This window comes from Myotis brandtii, unplaced genomic scaffold (assembly GCF_000412655.1).
Source record: "Myotis brandtii unplaced genomic scaffold, ASM41265v1 scaffold363, whole genome shotgun sequence".
NCBI classification, from domain to species: domain Eukaryota; kingdom Metazoa; phylum Chordata; class Mammalia; order Chiroptera; family Vespertilionidae; genus Myotis; species Myotis brandtii.
In genome coordinates, this window is record NW_005363938.1 from 1,383,609 (window position 1) to 1,404,306 (window position 20,698).

The 20,698-nt window shown below is 40.1% G+C and overlaps 1 protein-coding gene and 1 pseudogene across 2 annotated transcripts in view; one reads left to right on the forward strand and one right to left on the reverse strand.

Annotated features, from left to right (window-relative positions):
* Window positions 1-20,606, reverse strand: part of PARN (poly(A)-specific ribonuclease) — a 161,607-nt gene extending 141,001 nt beyond the window's left edge. The window contains exons 1-10 of one of the 2 annotated variants that reach the window (XM_005871979.2): window positions 20,506-20,606; window positions 19,000-19,079; window positions 18,454-18,521; window positions 18,286-18,367; window positions 12,117-12,177; window positions 6,885-7,050; window positions 6,249-6,314; window positions 5,098-5,136; window positions 3,025-3,067; window positions 1,025-1,105 (exon numbers count right to left, since the gene is read on the reverse strand). In XM_005871979.2, the coding sequence (XP_005872041.1) occupies window positions 1,025-1,105; window positions 3,025-3,067; window positions 5,098-5,136; window positions 6,249-6,314; window positions 6,885-7,050; window positions 12,117-12,177; window positions 18,286-18,367; window positions 18,454-18,515 (600 nt within the window). In that variant the 5' untranslated portion in view covers window positions 18,516-18,521; window positions 19,000-19,079; window positions 20,506-20,606. Of the gene's footprint in view, window positions 1-1,024; window positions 1,106-3,024; window positions 3,068-5,097; window positions 5,137-6,248; window positions 6,315-6,884; window positions 7,051-12,116; window positions 12,178-18,285; window positions 18,368-18,453; window positions 18,522-18,999; window positions 19,080-20,505 lie in introns of those variants that run through there. The other variant, XM_005871978.2, reaches the window with a different exon arrangement.
* LOC106727092 lies at window positions 14,114-14,727 on the forward strand (annotated as a pseudogene).
* Window positions 20,607-20,698: the final 92 nt, after the last annotated feature.

A 20,698-nucleotide genomic window follows, 5' to 3' on the forward strand; every position in this document is an offset into this window, starting at 1 on the left:
CCACTATCACCACCCTCCACTTGTCAGAAGAGAGCTGCAGAATATAAAAGCACTTGGCTGCAATCAAGAATTGGCTCCTTAATAATGAGGTATCCACAATTCATGTTGCACTCATCTGGCCCCTTTTTTTTTCAGTGTTGTCCTTTTGTGTGTGGAAACAAGGACCACATGCAGCTGGCACCTTTGGCTGATCTTCCTTCTCTATGTATGTAATAAAGCATCTTAATCTAAAAATGGCTTGTTGTGTCTTTACTGGTTGAATCAGTCAGATGTGGTCCTACCTTACATACCTATCAGTTTGACATGCACCCATACGCAAAAACCCTACTCCACCTGTGTCCCCCCACCAACATCATTCAGGCCAACTCCACGTAAGTGAACTGGCATCAGTCTACCCAGTTGCTCAAATGTCAAACTTGAGCATCAGCATCTTCCTTCTCTCTTCCTCTTTCACCACCCACATCCAATCACAAATTCCACTGATTCTACCTTCTAAATATCTCCAGATTTCATCTAAACTACTACTAACTATCCTATTCCAGATCACTGGTATCTCTTAGCTATGTTACTCCACAGCTTAACGGGCCTCCCTGCCTCTAGTCTTTCTCAAATCCATTCTCCAGATAGCAATCAAGATGATGTTCCAACAACACAAATATGACCATAACATCCTAATCTGTCAAATCATATATTCTAAACTTTGTTGTAGTAAAACTAGAAACTTGCTTGAAATCAGATATAGTGGTATTAGTAACAGGCAATGAAGACCAATGGCACATAATCCGAATGATAATCAAAAACACATTTTTCAAGACTGCTTCATATAAGGGAAGATTGGTCAACCATGTCAGACTCACTTTGTTGGCTATGTCTAAATACTTAAGTTCCCTTGTTCTATTCTAGATTTTCCTACCAATTCAATTAATCATTAAATTGAATCCAACATATGATCTATAAATATAGAGGAAGTTATTTCCTTTGGGTGTCATTTCTCACCCAAAGGAAATGAATGTAACTCAATTACCTGTTCTTTAGCATGTTTCTGCTGCTCTCTTCTTTTGCGTTCTTCTTCATCTACTTTGCTGACAACTATGTATCGCTCTTTCTAAAAGACATAAAGCCAACATACAATTTTCTGGAAGCAACTTGACCCAAAAAATTCCAAATTCTGCTACCATGAGAAGTTATCCTTTATCACTTCATGTCTTTCATGGGCTAAAAACACTGAAAGGATTTTTAAATGCCACAAAAAGTTGAGTTAATGCATTACAAACCAAAATCCTGCTTCTGTGTTTCCATGAAAACTTTCCATGGTTTATTAATCCAACCCAACAGAAGTCAGTTAAAAGTACCAACAGCCTGCCCTAACCGGTTTGGCTCAGTGGATAGAGCATCAGCCTGCAGACTGAAAGGTCCCAGGTTTGATTCCGGTCAAGGGCATGTACCTTGGTTGCGGACACATCCCCAGTAGGGGGGTGTGCAGGAGTCAGCTGATCGATATTTCTGTCTCATTGATGTTTCTAACTCTCTATCCCTCGTCAGTTAAAAGTACCAACAGCCTGCCCTAACCGGTTTGGCTCAGTGGATAGAGCATCAGCCTGCAGACTGAAAGGTCCCAGGTTTGATTCCGGTCAAGGGCATGTACCTTGGTTGCGGACACATCCCCAGTAGGGGGGTGTGCAGGAGTCAGCTGATCGATATTTCTGTCTCATTGATGTTTCTAACTCTCTATCCCTCTCCCTTCCTCTCTTTATTAAAATCAATAAAATATATTTTTTAAAAAAGAAAAGTATCAACAGCCCTAGCTGGCTTGGCTCAGTGGATAGAGCATCGGCCTGCAGACTGAAGGGTCCCAGGTTCGATTCTGGTCAAGGGCACATGCCAGGTGGTGGGCTCAATCCCCAGTAGGGGGTGTGCAGAAGGCAGCCGATCAATGATTTCCTGTCATCATTGATGTTTCTATCTCTCTCTCCCTCTCCCTTCCTCTCTGAAATCAATAAAAATATATTTTAAAAAAAATTATCAACAGACTGTGAGAATAAGACACTTTTCAAGATAAACACTAAGAAATTACATTGCATCTCAACATGAATTTCTAAACAGTTAGTTTTAAAATAAAGTTTCTACATCATTTTATGAACATAAAAAAAAATCCTGGATTTTCTAATAATTTGTCAGATACCTTCTTCCTCATATATTGCATTTTTTATCTATTAAACACATCATGAAACCTCCTATGTCTAAGTTTGAAATTTATCTTCTAGCAAGATTGTTTCTTAATTCACTTTATCTATATATATAAAAGCCTAAGCAACCATCACGAAAGGGCAACCGAATGACCAGTTGTTATGACGCGCAATGACCACCAGGGAGGAGTCGCTCAATGCAGGAGCTGCCCCAAGGTGGTCAGTGCACTCCCACAGCCAACCTCCCGCAGTCCCTCCCCCGAGCCGGCCGGCCCCAATCAGGACTGGGCAAGATGGTCCCAATCAGCCCCGATTGCCTACCAGGCCAAGGAACCCCACCCGTGCACGAATTCACGCACCAGGCCTCTAGTCTTTTATATAATCTGACATCCAACTTCAGAGCAACAACTAAATTCTAAAATCCTAAAATTTTGCAAAGGGAACCCATCATCAACCCACCATTACCCATCACAGTTCTGTCAGTACACCTTGGGGATACATGACAATACCTATGCATACAATTATGACCTAAATTCTAAACTTTCATTTTGCTTGTCCACATAACAGGAATGCTTTAATTAGAACATGTACTAACATTTGCATGCTTTCAAATTTACAAAGCCTGCTCACTCCCACTGGATCAGCATAAAAAGCATTACAGATCAGCATTATTACCATGCTCATGTACAAATGAGGAAAATGAGGCTTAAAGCAGTTAAATGACTTGCTAAAGGTCACCCAACTCATAAATAGCAGGGCCAAGAAGAGAATTCCAACTTTTGACATATCAATGTACCATTGCATGTGTTTATTAGCCCTGAATAACTTTTGAGGTTACCTTTTCAGTTTCTAAAGTCTCAACGTGAATGCCTTTGGGATACCTAAAGAAAAGGAAGAACACATCACATCAGTAGAGGAGAAAATGACAGCAAGCACCGTAAGTATTTTAAAAGCAACTATATGGCTATAATTTAATTAAATTATTAAATATGAAATAAGTATTACTATGATAAAACCTATTGAATAATATTTCAGCTGCTAAATGTTCCTCTATTTTTGCCCTTAAACACACAGGAATATATCTGATTTCAAATTGTTTTAGGGCTTAAGCATTTTCTGAAATGTCTTACATCACATAATACTGTCAACTCATTACCACATAGTCAAATCTTTCTCCCAAATATAATAATGTTTACTTCCTAATTGATTTTGAAGGTCTTTTTAGATTGTATGGGTACACACACAAAAGGTTTGAGGTTAATAACCCTGTAGTTTGGCATGGTAGTTTGTACCAGCCAAGAAGAGGGATCTGGAATCCACATGAAGTAAGTTTCAAGGATAATATGAAAGAAAAGGAGCCTGATCAAAGGACAATGACCCATTCCTATTATGTTCAAAGTAAATTTCCAGTACACATGTCACTGACAGATTCTAATGGAAGAATAAGAACCCCAAACCAAGTCAAATGCAAACAGCAAATTATCTAACACTGATGTGCAATTTTGGGGTTACAGATTCACTTGAAAACAAAATGAAACCAATGGAAACATCCCCAGACAAATACACACACAAAATTTTAGATAATATTTCAGAGGATTCACAGACCTCCTAAAACCCATCCATGATCTAACCTCTGCTTTAGAAAAAGAATTAACAGCGGCTGGTGTGGTTCAGTGGTTAAGCATCGATCTATGAACCAGGTCACGGTTCAATTCTGGTCAGAGCATATGGCTGGGTTGTGGGCTCACTCCCCAATGTGCGTGTGCAGGAGGCAACCGATCAGTAATTCTCTCTCATCATTGATGTTTCTATCTCTCTCCCTCTCCCTTCCTCTCTGAAATCAATAAAAATATATTTTAAAAAAATAATTCAGCTGAGTATTTCTTAAGTCTTAAAACCAAATTTTTATAGTATACTTACAAAGAACAAAAACACTACACCACCCAAAACTTAACAGACTAAAGTCAAAGTGATAATTAAAAGAAATTTTAAAAGGCTTTAAAGCATCTATCATAAAGCCCTGGCTGGTGTTTCTCAATAGTTAGAACATCAGACCACACACTAGAGTCACAGGTTCGATTCCCCGTCAAGGGCACATACCTGGGTTGCACATGAATGTGGGAGGCAACCAATATATGTCTCTCTCTCACAATGATGTTTCTCTCTCTTTCTCCTCCTTCCTTCCTCCCTTCCACTCTCTCTAAAAATCAGTAGAAAAAATATCCTCAGGTGAGGATTAACAAACACACACACACACACACACACACACACACACACACACACACACACACCCATAACATTGCCCTGACGTGCTAGCTCAATTAGAGCATTGTCCCAATATGCCAAGGTTACAGGTCCCCGGTCAGGACACATACAAGAAATCCAAGAAGCAACTAATGAGTGCATAAATAAGTGGAACAACAAATCAATATTTTTCTCTCCCTCTCTCTAAAATCAATTTTAAAAAAATTTTAAAGCAATAACAAATAAAATTAATTAAGTGGGTATTCAACTTTAAGAAAATAGGGGGATATAGCCTGGCTGGTGTCGCTCAATATTTGAGCATCAACCCATGAACCAGGTAACAGTTAGATTCCCGGTCAGAGCACATGCCTGGGTTTCAGACACAGTAAGGGGTATGGAGGAGGCAGCAGATTAATGATTCTCTCTCACATTGATGTTTCTATCTCTCTCCTCTTCTCTCTTCCTCTTTCTGAAATCAATAAGAACATATTTAACAAAAAAGAAAGAAAATAGGGGGAAGTAAAATAAAGCACTACACAATAATTTAAAATGGTCAAATCACCAAGTACAGTAGAATTCTTTAAATTAAATGAGAGCTAAGAGATTATATTTCATTTTTAAATCCTGGGTCCCTCACAGAATTCTTATATATAATATAAACACTTACTTCCAGTTCAAAGTTTGATAAATTAGTTTTCTTTGGAACCTATAAAAACAAAAAGAAAAGATATTGGTCTTGGCTTATTAAAAGAAAATCCTAATTGATCAAGCACTAGTAGGGAAAGATATTTAAGTTTTTTTTTAAACTTCAATAAAAGTAATAGGTAATATGCAAACAAAAATGGGCAGGATGCCCAGCAGACATGGCTCAGTCGTTGAACGCTGACCTATGAACCAGGGAGTCGGGGCACATGCCCAGGGTTTGGGCTCAATTTCCAATAGGAGGTGTGCAGGAGGCAGCTGATCAATATTTCTCTATCATCACTTATGTTTGTCTCTCCCTCTCCCTTCCTCTCTGAAATCAATAAAAAATAAAAAATATTTTTGAAAAAATGGACAGGATGTTTGAGGTGTGAGGATTCCTCACCACTTGCCTTCATCAAAGTGTTCTTTAATATTATTATACTACCTTTATAGAAGAGGAGTTCCTGTCTAACCGATGTTTTACTTCCTGTGGCTTATATAGAGTTAAGGTAGACAGATGTACTTAAATACTTTTGTGAAGCTAGTCACAAAGGAAAAAGTATGATGTTTAAGTTACTGACTCTTTGAAACACTGATGTTTTTTTACCACAAAAAATTTAAAAGCATAGAAGTAGTCTAAGAGTAAGTTCTTCTCTTCTGAAGCCTTTATAAATTAAGTACTCCTCGAGACTAAAACAATTATGCCACTCAAGCATAACTTTAAACCAAAGTTCCACAACAGTTTTAGCCTCTCCAGGATGGGACAAAGCTTTCATTCAGTGTCTCAATATACTATCACACCCACTATATTAATGTTAAGTTAGTGCTTAAATCTTGGGAGTATGACTACAATAAAAACACTATTTATGAAAGTGTTTTATGTTTTGTTTTGTCTTTTTTTTCTATTGCTTTTTACTTATTTTGTTACTGTTGACAGGTTATGCATATAGTATGTATGTAATTTCTTTGGTTAATCTCTCCCCATCTCCCCTACCCCTCCCCTCTGAGGCATGTCAATCTGTTCCATGGCTCCATGCCTTTGGACCTATGTTGTTCACCAAGGCCAAAAACAGCACATGTCAAAAATCATCTACCTTTCCCCAAAAAGATGTGAAAAGATTCAGGGCAACTAACCCCGTGCATGGGTCTAAGTCCAAGTTCTTATTTTCTTCACTTTGTAACAAATCTTCTATTTTCTCTCTGAGAAATTAAAATAAAAACATGAATGTCAATACCTTTAAGGGATAAAGTCATCAATAAGGCTTAAAGAAAAATAATTTATTCTGGCATATTCTTTTTTTATTGTTGTTCTCAATTAATGACAACTCATCAAAGCCACATCAATATAAATGATTTAAATTTTTACTTTTCTAGTAAAGCAGTTATACTGATAAGTAAACTAAAAAAGTCTAGATACTCCTTCAATGGCACATTGGCTTATCAGAAACTTCACTTTGAAAGAAAAACACATGGACATGTTGCAAATATCTGGAAGGGCCTGTTTCATTGCTCCGCCTTCAGAGGAACTAGGCAGTGGCTACCAGGCCTTTGCAGAAGGTCTTCACAGTGACATGACAAGTCTAAATATAGTAAACAGAATCCTATTTACAATGTGCTATTGTCACACAAATTCAGATATGCCATAATTAAATCCTGCCAATCACAACATCACACCTCTGTGAGTACTATGTATGGGCAGCACAGGTTCAAGATGCAGATGTCAGTCCTGCCCCCAATACACATCACACAATGCACAGTTTTGGAACTTACACCACTTGGTCAATAAACTTCTTCTGATCCTCAGGAATCGTCACAGGACACTTGGATGTGTTAGGAGACACATATGATAGAGCTCCTGCACCATTGGACTGTAAACGTTTTTCATCATACTGCTCTCTTAACTGTCTTTCTTCTTCCTGATTTAAATATGGAATTCCTAAACATAGTTTTTAAGAAAAATGTATTAGTAGAAGTAACTTTAACATAAAAATTGTTTAACAAACCAAAGAGCCTAAAATACTCAAGAAAGACCATATTTAACTATATCTAAAAAAAATCAACAGAAAAAGCAAATGATTTTGAAATATGTTTTCTATTCATACACTCCAATTATTTATTCTTTTCAACAAATTTTTATTTGGCACTTAGACGTTGTTCCAGGAAATGTATGAGGCACTAGGGAATGTAACAGTGAGCAAAGTCGATGCATCTTGCTGTGTAGTGAATAAAATGACTTTAGCCAGGATGATCAGAGAAGGCCACTGTGATTGAGGCCCAAAGCATAAGAATGATTCAGATATGCAAAAAAAGAAAGAGTATCTCCAGCAGGGAAGTAAATATAAATGCACTGAGGATGGACATGGCATGGACTTTTCCAAAATCAGCAAGGAAGCTGGTGTGGCCAGAACACAAACAGGAGAATGGCATGACACCAGGCTGGAGAGAGGATGGAGCAAGATTACAGGCCACAGTAAAAATGTATTATATTCTAGGAGCAATGGGATGCCATTAGAAGATTTTAAGCAAGATAATTAAATTACCTTATTCATGTTTTAAAAAGATCACCTGAAATAGGGAAGTCAGAGATACAAGCAATTGTCCAGGCAAGAGATGATCACTTAGATCAGAGGTGAGTAAACTTTTTCTTAAAGGGACAAATAGTAAATGTTTTAAGTTTGTGGGACATATGGGGGTATCTGCTGCAACTATTCAGCTCTGCTCTTGTGGCATGAAAAGAGTAATACACAATGAGTAAATGAATGGTCACAATTGTGTTCCAATAAAATTTTATCTACAAAACTAGAGGCCCGGTGCACGGCCTGCAGGGATTGGGCCGAAACTGGCTCTCCAAAATCCCGAGGGGTCCTGGATTGCAAGAGGGTGCAGGCCAGGCCGAGGGACCCCACTGGTGCACGATTGGGGTGGGGAGGGACCGCAGGAGGGTTCCAGGGTGTGTCCAGCCCGTCTCACCCAGTCCCGATCAGCCAGACCCCAGCAGCAAGCTAACCTACCAATCGGAGCGTCTGCCCCTTGGTGGTCAGTGTGCATCATAGCAATTGGTCGAACGGTTGAACAATCAGACACTTAGCATATTAGGCTTTTATTATATAGGACAGGCAGTGGGTCATAGTTTGTACCCTGATTTAGACTATAAAGATGGGAAGAATAATTTTAGAGATATAAGAGACAAACCTGCTGATATACTGGAGATGAGGGATAAAGGAAAGAGCAAAATAAAAAATGATGCTATTAAATTTAAGCAATTAGAAGATGATAGCGCCACTTAATGAGGTGGAAGAAAACTAGGCAAATAGGTTTAAGGCTCCAAAGATGAAAACCAAAAGCTACCTCCTGGATATATGAAATCATCAAAGGGTACAGGTGAAAGGTGTTGAGAGAGGAATTTAGATATCATCAGGATAGGTGTGGTTTTAAAAGCCATGGGATACTAACAAACTTTGTAGAAAGAATGATGGAATTAGATCACATCTGTCAACAGATAACACTGCTGAGGTTATTGCCTACATTCATTATGGAAGAAACTGAACTTATCAAATTCAGTTCAAAGTTTAAGAAAATATAGAGAGAAATGATGCAGTAGAGAAGAGAAAATAATTCAGAAAAAGAGAAGGGCAAACTGAAGGAGCCAGTGCTTGACAAGGAGACAGGAACTAGCCATTGACAGACACAGGAACTCCTCTTCACTGTAAAGAACAGAAGTAGGAAGGCTGGGTCCAGACCTGGGTCTGGTGGTGAGAACTTGCAGCAGCTCTTCTCTGCTTTTTTCTGTTTTCAACGAGAGGTAGGGAGAGAAGTTTGGAGAAAGAGATTGTAAAAAAACAGAGAGCTGGAAAGGGAATTTCTAAGTCAATAAAATAGGATTTTTGAGCATGAATGTTTATTTGAAGCTTGTGATCATGAATTTAAAGTAACACATTAGCTTAGATGTGTCTTGTTTTCCAGCAATATTCAGATGTGCAGAAACAAAGAAGGTGGGTAGTCAGATAAAACCAGTGTTGAGGCTTTGTTAGGCAAGTGCAATGGGGGGAGAGGGAAGGAAGGATATGATGGACCATGCGGATAAGGAGGGAAGTCAAGACAGGAGAGTGGAATAGGAGAGTGGAAGGATATTGATAGTGAAAACGCTATGGAGGTCAACAGATTGCTGAAATAAGGTACTGGAGTAAGTGAATGAGAAGAACAGGAGGTAGTGCTCTCAACAAGAAATGTTGGGAGTGGGTGATAAGACCCATGATGCTACCAAGGGAGTAGATGGCTAAAGGGAGGTAGAGGCAAGGACTACTGACCACCTGATCAAGAAACAGTAAGACAGAGCATTTGCTGGTCATCCTTGTGGATGCAGAATTCACCCAGAATGAGGAGAGAGGTAAGAGTGGAAAGACAATGAGCCAAAGCCAAAGTTGTCAGTGAATGCTATGCCCAGGAAATCAGCAGAAAGAGGGGTGGCAGAACTGGGTGACAGTCCTGAAAAAAAAACTGTAGCTCCTGAGAAAAGAGAATTCAAGTGGTTTGAAAGTGGCATGGGGAAGCAAGGATACCTACTACTGCCGAGTTGAAGGTATAAAAAGAGAGCTGGGAAAAACCACCTCTGTTTGATGCTTTGGGGAGAACATTAACAAGGAGTCACCTGGTTCTGTTTCATAAAAGGAAGTCAATACACTTCTGACAAAGCTACCAAGAGAAAAGGGTCAGGCATTTACAAAGTGTGACTGGAAGGATTTGATAAGGAAGAGAAGTGAAGGTCTATATCAGATTTAGAATACCAAAACAGCATGAAGATAAGAATCCTGGTAATAATAATGGCCTGGGGGTCCTGATCCATCTGTGACTAAAATATTCTGACTATAAAACAATAAGAAGAGACACACTCTAATTTGGCTGTTTCTCTCCTTTTATGAAAATAAAACCATCAGGCTGGAAACTATACTACATCCATGTGAGTCTGGTTAAAGTAATTCCTTCAAAAGAATTTTATGCTTATTCCAATATAGTGTTCTAACTACATTTGGGACTTCTATTTTATAATGGCTTTCAGAATCAAGTATGAGCCAAAAGAAAAAAAAAATTTATTTTACATACCCAAATTGTGTTACCCAGTTGGTTTACCCACTATGTTAAGCAGTTTGGGCTCTAAAACTTTTTAGTATTTCCAAAAATCAAAATCACCAATAGAAATTATAATACAGCACTACTGAAGCAATTAAAAAACAACATATCAAAAACAGCTCCAGAGACAGAGAAGCACCAATCAGACCTTCAAACCTCAGAGGGAAGGTAGGGGAGGGTGGGGGCAAGGGGGAGAGATCAACCAAAGGACTTGTATGCATGCACATAAGCATAACCAATGGACACAGACACCAGGGGATGAGGGCATGAGTGTGGGGAGGGGGGGGGGAGACAATGGCAATGGGGGATATGTAATACCTTAATCAATAAAGAAAAAGAAAAAAAAAAACACATAGCATGAGTTCCAAAGGCCTCCCAGGAAGACCGCACTGAGAGGAAGTGAATTTATTCAAAGTCTATGTTCTAGTACTTTTGGTAAAAAAAATCTCCTTCCTCACCTTACTCAATAATTTTATATTCACCCTGGAAAAGAATACAATTTAGGAAAATAATTACAGTAAAAGGAGTTATTGACCTTACCAGCAGCAGATGCTTAATAATGCTGATAAAAACCAAAGGTTTTCCAAACACTGTTCGGGAAATGAAGGGAGGAAGAAAAACCACTTTTGTATGCTCTAATATCAGACATGCACTCATTAGATATTTAATGGTCACTTCCCCCTGATGAAGAAGAGGAATCATGCTATGCACCAAGGGCATGGAATGAGACACAGTCCCTTTCCTCAGAGTGCTCAGCAGCCTATCACACCAGCAAGTTAGCCATCATGATAGTACATGATAGACTTTTTTTTCTCCCATTAGAAACAGAGAAACCATCTCTAATTATAAAACAAACACCAATAGGAAAAGGGAGTTTTTCATTACAGGATTACTAAAATACAGCTACTTTTTAAAGTACTACACCATACCACTTGTCTCACTGAAAGGTAACAGGAAAGCATTCCCCACCGATTTTAGATAAGTCACATAGAATAAATTATGAATAACTATGTCATACTATGATATTAACTATGTATAAGTAATCAATTCATAGAATAAACTATGAGTAAGCTCTACTCATAAAATCAGGAGATTGAGAGGCTTCATTAGAGCCAGTAAAGTAGTGTCTACTCTCCTGTTCAGTTCATGGTTAACTAGGTATAGGGGGGGAAAGGCACAATAAAAGTTTCAAAAACTTGCCCTGGCCGTGGTTAGAGCATCGACCCAGGGACAGAAGGGTGACGAGTTCAATTCCTGGTCAAGGACACATACTTCAGTTGCAGGTTCCCTAGCCCCAGTAGAGGCCCAATCAATGTGTCTCTCTCACATTAATTTTTTCTCTCTCTTTCTCTCTCTCGCCCTCCTTCCTCCCTTTCACTCTCTCTAGAAATCGATGGGAAAAATATCCTCGGGTAAGGATTAAAAATAAATAAATAAATAAATAAATAATAAAAAACTGTAAGCTTAAGAAACCAGGAAAACTAGTGGTATAATTTTTTTTTAATATATTTTATTGATTTTTTACAGAGAGGAAGGGAGAGGGATAGAGAGTTAGAAACATCGATGAGAAACACCGATCAGCTGCCTCCTGCACACCCCCCACTGGGGATGTGCCCGAAACCAAGGTGCATGCCCTTGACCGGAATCGAACCTGGGACCCTTCAGTCCGCAGGCTGACGCTCTATCCACTGAGCCAAACTGGTTAGGGCGGTATAATTTTTTTTAAGTTTAAAAAAAAAAACTTTTTTAAAACTAGAAGGCTGCATGTGATATACTGGATATCTGAGATTCTGTATCAGAGAGCAAGCACAAAAAGGTAATTCTCAACCAAATCCACATTTTCAAGTTCTAAAGATAAGTCACAGATAATCTTACCATTGCGGAAAACTTTATTGAAATCAAATCCTTGGCTTGCTAAAAAGTCAATGCTTGAGCTCTGAAACAAGAGTAAACAAGACATACATTTCAGTGATTTTAATGTCAGGTATGTAAACAGAAGTGGAGAAGTAACTCAGGTGAATAAACATAGGCAACCAGGCAAGGAAACAACATGTCAAAAGTCAGAAGACAAGGGATTTCTACTCCCAGACTGCCAAACAATCCATTAATTGACTTAAACTATCCAGGCTCTACTCCTTTATAACTTACTAGTGGCCCGGTGCACAGATTCATGCACATTGAAAGGAAATTAATTAGAAGAAATATTTTAATATCACTATTCACCCTTTCTCTATAAGAGAAGTCACCACAGCTCAGCATTAACCAGATTCAGGGCCATCAGTGCCCCAGCAACAACATAACCCATGGCCGAAGGTAGAATCGCATGACCCCGCAAGGAATCGGGCTCCCTCCTCTCTGGTTCCGGGGTGTGTCACTGGAGAACCATTGCTGCCAAGTCACCACAGTTCGACAGCTCCTGCATTGAGCGCCTGCTCCCTGGTGGTCAGTGTGTGTCATATGTACCGGCCGGTTGGACGCTCGGACAGTCGCTTAGCCTTTTATATATATATATAAAACAAATGTTCCTTGTTTCACAATATTTAAGAAAACTACTTGGTGAACATATATACGCCAAAAGGCAGAAAACTCCTGATCACTGTACTGACTAGGAGACTATAAGTAGAAATAAAATATATTTATACTATCTCACCCCAGGTTCAACTTTAAGGTAGCACAAATGTGCGGGTTATAAGACATCACTATCCACTTCAAATTACCACTGGGATTCTGAAAACCCAAAATCTTGATTGGATGTTCTTTACATTCAAGATCAAAATAGATAAAAATTCCCAGTAACAAGATATTCAACAAACATCTAAAACCTAGGGTGAGTTGAAATATTTAAGTAAATTTAAATAAAAACATTAAATAATATTACACAATGTACATAAGAATGGCAGAAATCACAAAGTTCTTACTCAAACTGATTGAAGAGTAGGAATCATTACTGTAGCTACTCTTATTTTACTCTTGTCTTAAGTCTGAATTGAAAGGGCAATGCAATTGAATCATTTTAATCTGATCCCTCACAGAACTACCTTTCCTGAACTGTACTTTGACATTATACCATCAGTCCAGACTGTTTTACTGTCCCATTAAACGCATTACAGTATTTACTTGAGTGATATGGTTAAAGACTAGGTTTTCTACACTAATGATTTCTTTATGATAATGGAAGAAGAAATGTTCTGAGGTCTCTAGTTTGAGAAAAGCCAAATTTCTCTTGATTCTGGTTTGTTTAGATCCTATGGCCATAAATTGTGTGTTTCCCCTTTTCTTAGCTGGTAGGAAGCTCAGAGACAAAGAGTGGAAACATTCTTTGTCACAAATTCTGTGTCCTAATCATACCATAGGAATCATATCTGCATTTTTCTTTTCTTCCAATTTTTCACTTACTTTTTTAAAATCTTGTTAAAATGTAAAGAATACATGTATCTTTATCAGCCAACACAAATTCTTTTTCAAATTTGGTAGATTATAAAAAGACAATCTTACCTACCCCCCCCCCCCCCCCCAAAACAAATTTCCCCCCCCCCCCCCCCCAACACACACACTTAGGTACATGTACATCATTTTCCATCATGTGCAAGTTTTCTATGGTTTAAAACAAGCAATCTTAAACACACACAAACACACACACACACACACACACACACACAATCTTTCCCCTGACATTTTCCTGTTCTGAACCAAGACCCAATGATTTCTGACTTGGGCCACAAGCCTCCTTCTGTCTCCCATGCCTGTATAGTCTTGTAGTACATGTACATCATTTTCCATCATGTGCAAGTTTTCTATGGTTTAAAACAAGCAATCTTAAACACACACAAACACACACACACACACACACACACACACAATCTTTCCCCTGACATTTTCCTGTTCTGAACCAAGACCCAATGATTTCTGACTTGGGCCACAAGCCTCCTTCTGTCTCCCATGCCTGTATAGTCTTGTAATTCTGTCCACCTATATATTCCATCACCGACAGAAACACCCAAAGATGGACTATGAAAAGGCATTCTTGTCCCTCATCACTAGATTCTAAAAGATCTTAACTTCCTTCTCTTTAAAAATCCTGAGTTACCTCGCACCGGGGAGGCAGGATAGGAACGGCCCACAGAGCTACCACCACCCTTCATGCCTTCTTCCCTGACATCATGCTCCAGTTCCTGGTTGGATTTCCTTTTGGCAAAGTGGTTGAAACGTACTAGATATGGCTCAGAATTATGACATGCCAAACCTGGATAAAAAACTTGATTAAAAAGGACATGGATGCCAAGAAGAAACCCCCTAATCCATGAGACCAACTCTAGCACTGACTCCAGGAAATGCTGACTCTACTCTTCTCCAGGGCCTCCTTCACATCTGAACCAAAGCTTCTGTCTCCAGTCTCAGCCTTTGCTTCGAGCACAAATGGGTCCACAAGTTAAGAACTGTCCTTACTTTCCCAACATCCTCACCTCTTCCCTTCCTCCTTTAGCAGCCTGGGAGGTCCTAAGATTAAAATTATGGTTACTAGATTAGTAAATATGACCTTTACTTAAAAAAAATTCCAGCCCTAACCGGTTTGGCTCAGTGGATAGAGGGTCAGCCTGCGGACTGAAGGGTCCCAGGTTCGATTCCAGTCAAGGGCATGTACCTGAGTTGCGGGCACATCCCTAGCAGGGAGTGTGCAGGAGGCAGCTGATCGATGTTTCTCTCTCATCGATGTTTCTAACTCTCTATCCCTCTCCCTTCCTCTCTATAAAAAATCAATAAAATATATTTAAAAAAAAAAATTCCAGAGTCACCCTGGCTAGTGTGGCTCAGTTGTTTGGAGAGTTGTCCCATACACCAATGCTTCTCTCTCTCTCTCTCTCTCTCTCGCTCTCGCTCTCTCTCTCCCTTCCTCTAAGAATATTTTTTTTTTTTAAAAGATGTAGTCAAAGATGCACCTATTCCATTTCTGAAGCTATATATTTTCCACCCAAACAACACCCTTTAAGTTGCACAATGATGAAAATGTACCTAATGCCACTAAATTTAAAACCACTTAAAATGGACCTGGCTGGCGTGGCTCAGTGGTTGAGTGTCAACCTATGAACCAGGAGGTCAACAGTTCTATTCCCAGTCACATACCTGGAGTTTCAGGTTTGATACCCAGTGGGGGCCTGCAGGAGGCATCAGATCAATGATTCTCTCTCATCATTGATGTTTCTCTCTCTCTGACTCTCCCTTCCTCTCTGAAATCAATAAAAATATATTATAAAAAAAAACACTATGGTTTATTTGATAATTTAACAAAACAGATTACAAGCCCTGGCCAGTATGGCTCAGCTGATTTAGTGTCATCCCTGTGCACCAAAAGGTTGCTGGTCCAATTCCTGGTCAGGGCACATGCCTGGGTTTCGGGCTCATCCACGTTAGGGGGCATGCAGGAGGCAGGCAATCAATGTTTTGCTCTCACGTTAATGTTTCTCTTTCCCTCTCCCTTACTCTCTCACTAAAAATCAATTTTCATGCCGAAATCGGTTTGGCTCAGTGGATAGAGCATCGGCCTGCGGACTGAAGGGTCCCAGGTTCGATTCCGGTCAAGGGCATGTACCTGGCTTGCGGGCACATCCCCAGTAGGAGATGTGCAGGAGGCAGCTGATCGATGTTTCTCTCTCTTCGATGTTTCTAGCTCTCTATCCCTCTCCCTTCCTCTCTGTAAAAAATCAATAAAATATTTTTTTTAAAATCAATTTTCAAAAAAATTTTCAAATCTTCACCCCAGGATATTTTTCCATTGATTTTTTTAAAGAGAGTGGAAGAGAGAGGGAAAGACAGAAATATCCATGTGAGAGAAACACATCGACTAGTTGCCTCCTGCATGCGCCTCATGGGCCCAAGCCAGGGAGGAGCATACAACTGAGGTACATGCCCTTGACCAGAATCAAACCTGGGACCCTTCCATCCGCAGGCTGGTGCTCTATCCACTGAACCAAACCAGCCAGGGCTTAAAAAATATTTTTTTTAAACAGGTTACACAACTAAAATTACCTTCACCTTTTCTCTTCATCCCCAGGCATACCTGAGATTAACTCTCAATTTTATTTGCTTATATCCTGCCTTATTATAGAAAGAATTTGACATGACTCAGTCACTCAGAAGCCTACCCTTCCTTCAGGCTTTCTTAACTGCATTACTACTTACACACAGGAGAAAGGAAAGTTGAGAAGACACAAATGAACTTATGCTGCTACTGGAAGAGAAGCCAGGGCACAGGATTGTAAAGGGGAAAAAATTAACACTTATCTTTAATCACATATTTACACACTATCCCAATTATTCACATTCTCCTTATCCATTATAACAGATTAAGAGGAAAGAAAAAGGAAACCGATATTTAGTAAGTGTCTACCAGCTCAGCTACCACACCATAAAAAGGATGTTCTAAGGGAGAATCTCCCATATGCTTACCTTGGCTCATAAGTAAGCCCTCTCTTCCTCAGGAGGAAACAATAGTTTTTTCCACCCTCCCTTTCTAATTGATGAACTTGGAAAAAGGAACTAAGGGTCTCTAGTTTAGCTCCTTCTGGGTTCTTTTTAGACAGGATACACACATACTCTGCTCTTCCAGAAAATAAAACTCTACCCTTGGAGATGGGTGCAAAAAGAATGAGGTGGGAAGAAGCCTGCAGGTCCTGAGCTATAAGTTCAATTCAGGTGTAAGATATCAAAAATCCCAAAAAGTGCCGAAACCGGTTTGGCTCAGTGGATAGAGCGTCGGCCTGCGGACTGAACGGTCCCAGGTTCGATTCCGGTCAAGGGCATGTACCTTGGTTGCGGGCACATCCTCAGTAGGGAGTGTGCAGGAGGCAGATGATCGATGTTTCTAGCTCTCTATCCCTCTCCCTTCCTCTCTGTAAAAAATCAATAAAATATATTTTTAAAAAAAAAAAAGTTTTTAAAAAAAAAAAATCCCAAAAAGAGCCATATTATAAAGGCAAGTTCTCAAACCCATTATCTGGCTACACTGGGAACACTTCATGCAGTTCTCAAAGTTTTGAGAACTTAATGCAATTCTCAACGTCTTACTAATAATAAAGCTCATGTTCTGATTTCCATCTGCCTGTCACTTGCATCTTACTCCTTAATTCATTCCAAAGTAAAGGGTAAGACAGCAGTGTAATTAATTTGGAACCCTAAAATTGAAGGTCAAATACAGTGTACAGATGATATCTTGTGGAACTGTGCACCTGAAACCTGTGTATAATTTTGTTAACCAATGTCACACCAATCTATATATATAAAAAGCCAGCGACTGGAAAACCATAAAGACCAGAACGACCAGTCACTATGACACCCACTGCAGCCAGCGAACTGGCCCAATCTGGGGGCGGGGCCAGCCAGCCAACCTCCTGCAGCCCCTCCCCTGGCCAGCCTCGCCCCGATGGGCCCCCACCACCTTGATCAGCCCATAGCCCCTCCCCCTGGCCAGCCCCACCCCTGATCGCTCCCCCAACCCCAATAGGGGACGGGGCCAGCCGGCCAACCACGGGCGGCCCTTCCCCCAGGCCAGCCCCACCCTCAATCACCCCCCACCCCACCCAGGCCAGCCCCACCCCCAATCACCCCCCACAGCAATTAGGGATGGGGCTGGCCGGCCAACCTCCCACCACCCCTCTTCTGGCTGCTGACCCCTGATCGCCCCCCCACCCCATTCGGGGGCAAGGCTGGCCGGCCCCCAATAGGCCCCCCCACCCCAATCGTGGGTGGGGCCTGCCAGCCAATCACCCATGGCCCCTCCCCCTAGCTGGCCCGGCCACAATCCACCTGCCAGGCCGGCAGACACCACCCGTGCACGAATTTGTGCACTGGGCCTCTAGTAAATTCAATTAAAAGGAAAAATTAAAACATAAAATAAATAAATAAAACTGAAGGTCAGAGATGAAATAGTTTGCCTAAAGCCAAAGTTAGTGGCAGAACCAAATTTTAAAGAGAATTCTGATTCCACATATTCCCACGGACTCATCAGCAATTCATAACAGGAAAAAAAAACCTCAATTATGTTACTAACCTGACAAACAAATTTGACATCTGGTGAGGATCTATTGAAGGGTTTCGGGAAAACATAGAAGTTAAATGACTTTATTATATACCTGGGAAAACAAGATATACGAGGAGATTTAGGGGGTTACATTATGCCACAACAAAAGCATTCCCACCACTTGTTAAAAAAACCTACTTTGAATGTATGCAGTCATACTTAAAAGCGCAAAGGCCAAACTGAAACAGCAAAAAGTCCATGGAATGCTGGAAAAGGGAAATAAAACATCTGTCAAAACCATGCTGTATATTTTATGTAAGCAACAATATTCTCAATCAGGTGGGCTTTCTAATTACTCAATTTGACTTTGGCAGAATACTTCGGATTAAGAACAGATTACAGATTATGTATTAGAAGCATTATTAATTTATATACATCTCTTAATGTTCTTCCCAATTAGGTACCTATCCACCATCCAGAGCATCATATTAGGCCTATTTCCAAATTATTAAAATCACCACATCATACTTCCTATAAATCAAATTAACACTGAAAATACTAAACCTTCTCCCAACATGTTTTCCAGCAAACAATTATTTTTGCTGTTGTTTTAAACAACACTAAAGTATCGTTTCATAGCTCGGGTTGAGAAGTCAATGTGCAAGTTTAATGATTGTATTTCTCCATAATTCAACGTAAGGAGGACCAACATGGGGGAGGGGGGTTTCTAGCACATCCACTTACCTTTTTGAGCTTCTGGTACCTCTCTTCCGGAGTGTCAAAACCATTTGTTAATGTGGTGACTGAAGGTCCATCACTGATTCCTAGATTTTAAGAAATAAAAGCTTTTAACTTGTTAGTAAATACTAATGTAAAAATGTCAGTCAACTATTCAATGGCTCTGTAATTTTATATTCTCATGTATTACAAAGTGCTCCTTACTTCACTTTTTCAAAATTAGCATTCATTTCACTGGCCACCAAGCTAAACTCTATAACACATTTAGAAATGTGAATATTTCTATTTCAGAATCGGCAGTTCCGGTGTCTAAAATAGGTTTCAAAACACAGGAATGATTTAAGAAAACAATATCTATGATTAAGTTTTGCTGCTTTCAAAAGTTTAATGCATAATCAGATATCAACAAATTCTGATGTCTATTATTGTTAGAGTCCCAGTCTTGGCCAACAGTTTGAAGTAACATCTATACAACAAAGGTATTTTCCAGGTCAAGAGAAAATTATTTCTAGTGAAAACTCTTAGCTTCCCAGAGAATTGAGTCCAACTAGAAAAGGCATGTATGTATAATTAAAGCCAAGGATCTACAGGCTGTCCCCCAAAAATGTATACACACTTTGAGATTACAAAGTCAGTATTTATTAGTATACAGTTCATTTTCAAAACTGCAAAGAACCAATAGAAATGAGTGTGTATACATTTTGGGGGGACACCCTGTATTTACTCCCAGCATGGATTCCTTTAGAAAGAGCTGAAGAGTTTTTTAAACATGTAAAATCAGAGTGAAAGTGGATATCTACACCAAAGAAAGTCTGCTTTTCGTATTAACTTTAACAATTTAAAAATTTACCTCTAAAAAAAAAAATTAATCTCTGATCCAAAAAGAAACAATCCTTGCAAGTGTACGCGTTGGTAAAGTATTATACACACATACACACCCACGCCAAAGTAGGCAATGAACACTTCCACAAATGCATAAAGCCTGACCCAGAAGTCAGTCACAAAGGAAAAATATTGTATGATTCCATTTATAGGCAGTGCCCCGAGTAGTCAAATTCATAGAGACAGAAACAGTGGTTGCCAGAGGCAGGGGAGGAGGGAGGACGTGGGAGTTGTTCAAAGGGTATAGCGGTCCAGTTTGGGAAGGTGAAAAAGTTCAGGAGATGGTTGCACAAAAATGTGAATGGACTTAATGCCACTGAACTATTTTTAAATGGCTAAAATGGTCAATTTTATGTTATGTATTTACCTAACACACACACACACAAAGAGCCTGACCCTAACCCTGAAGCAGCACCAAAACCATATTCTACCCGCAACCCTCAGAGCCCCAACCATCAAAAACCCGCTTCCCTGCCTTTGAAACGCGTACGAGGAAATGTTGAGGCTCTCGGAACTTCTCCAAGGCTACAAACAGGGGGAAGGGGCCGGAGGGCAGAAGGCAGGGCAGGGTGTCAGGAGCCCCGGCCCCGCGCTGCAGGGGGCTGGCCGCGAGCCTGCAAGGAGGGATACCTGAAAACTCCCCATCGATGGCAAAGAAGTCCGCCTCCTCTATGGCCTGGTACACTTTGTGAAGATGACTCTTAAAATCTGCGGAGAAACCGAGAAGCTCAGAACCGGGGGCTTGGCTTTCTGCCCACACACGCCTAAGGGGAGAGGGGAGGAGGGCCCAGGAGCTCCTAAGGCCTGGGGCCCGAGGACCAGT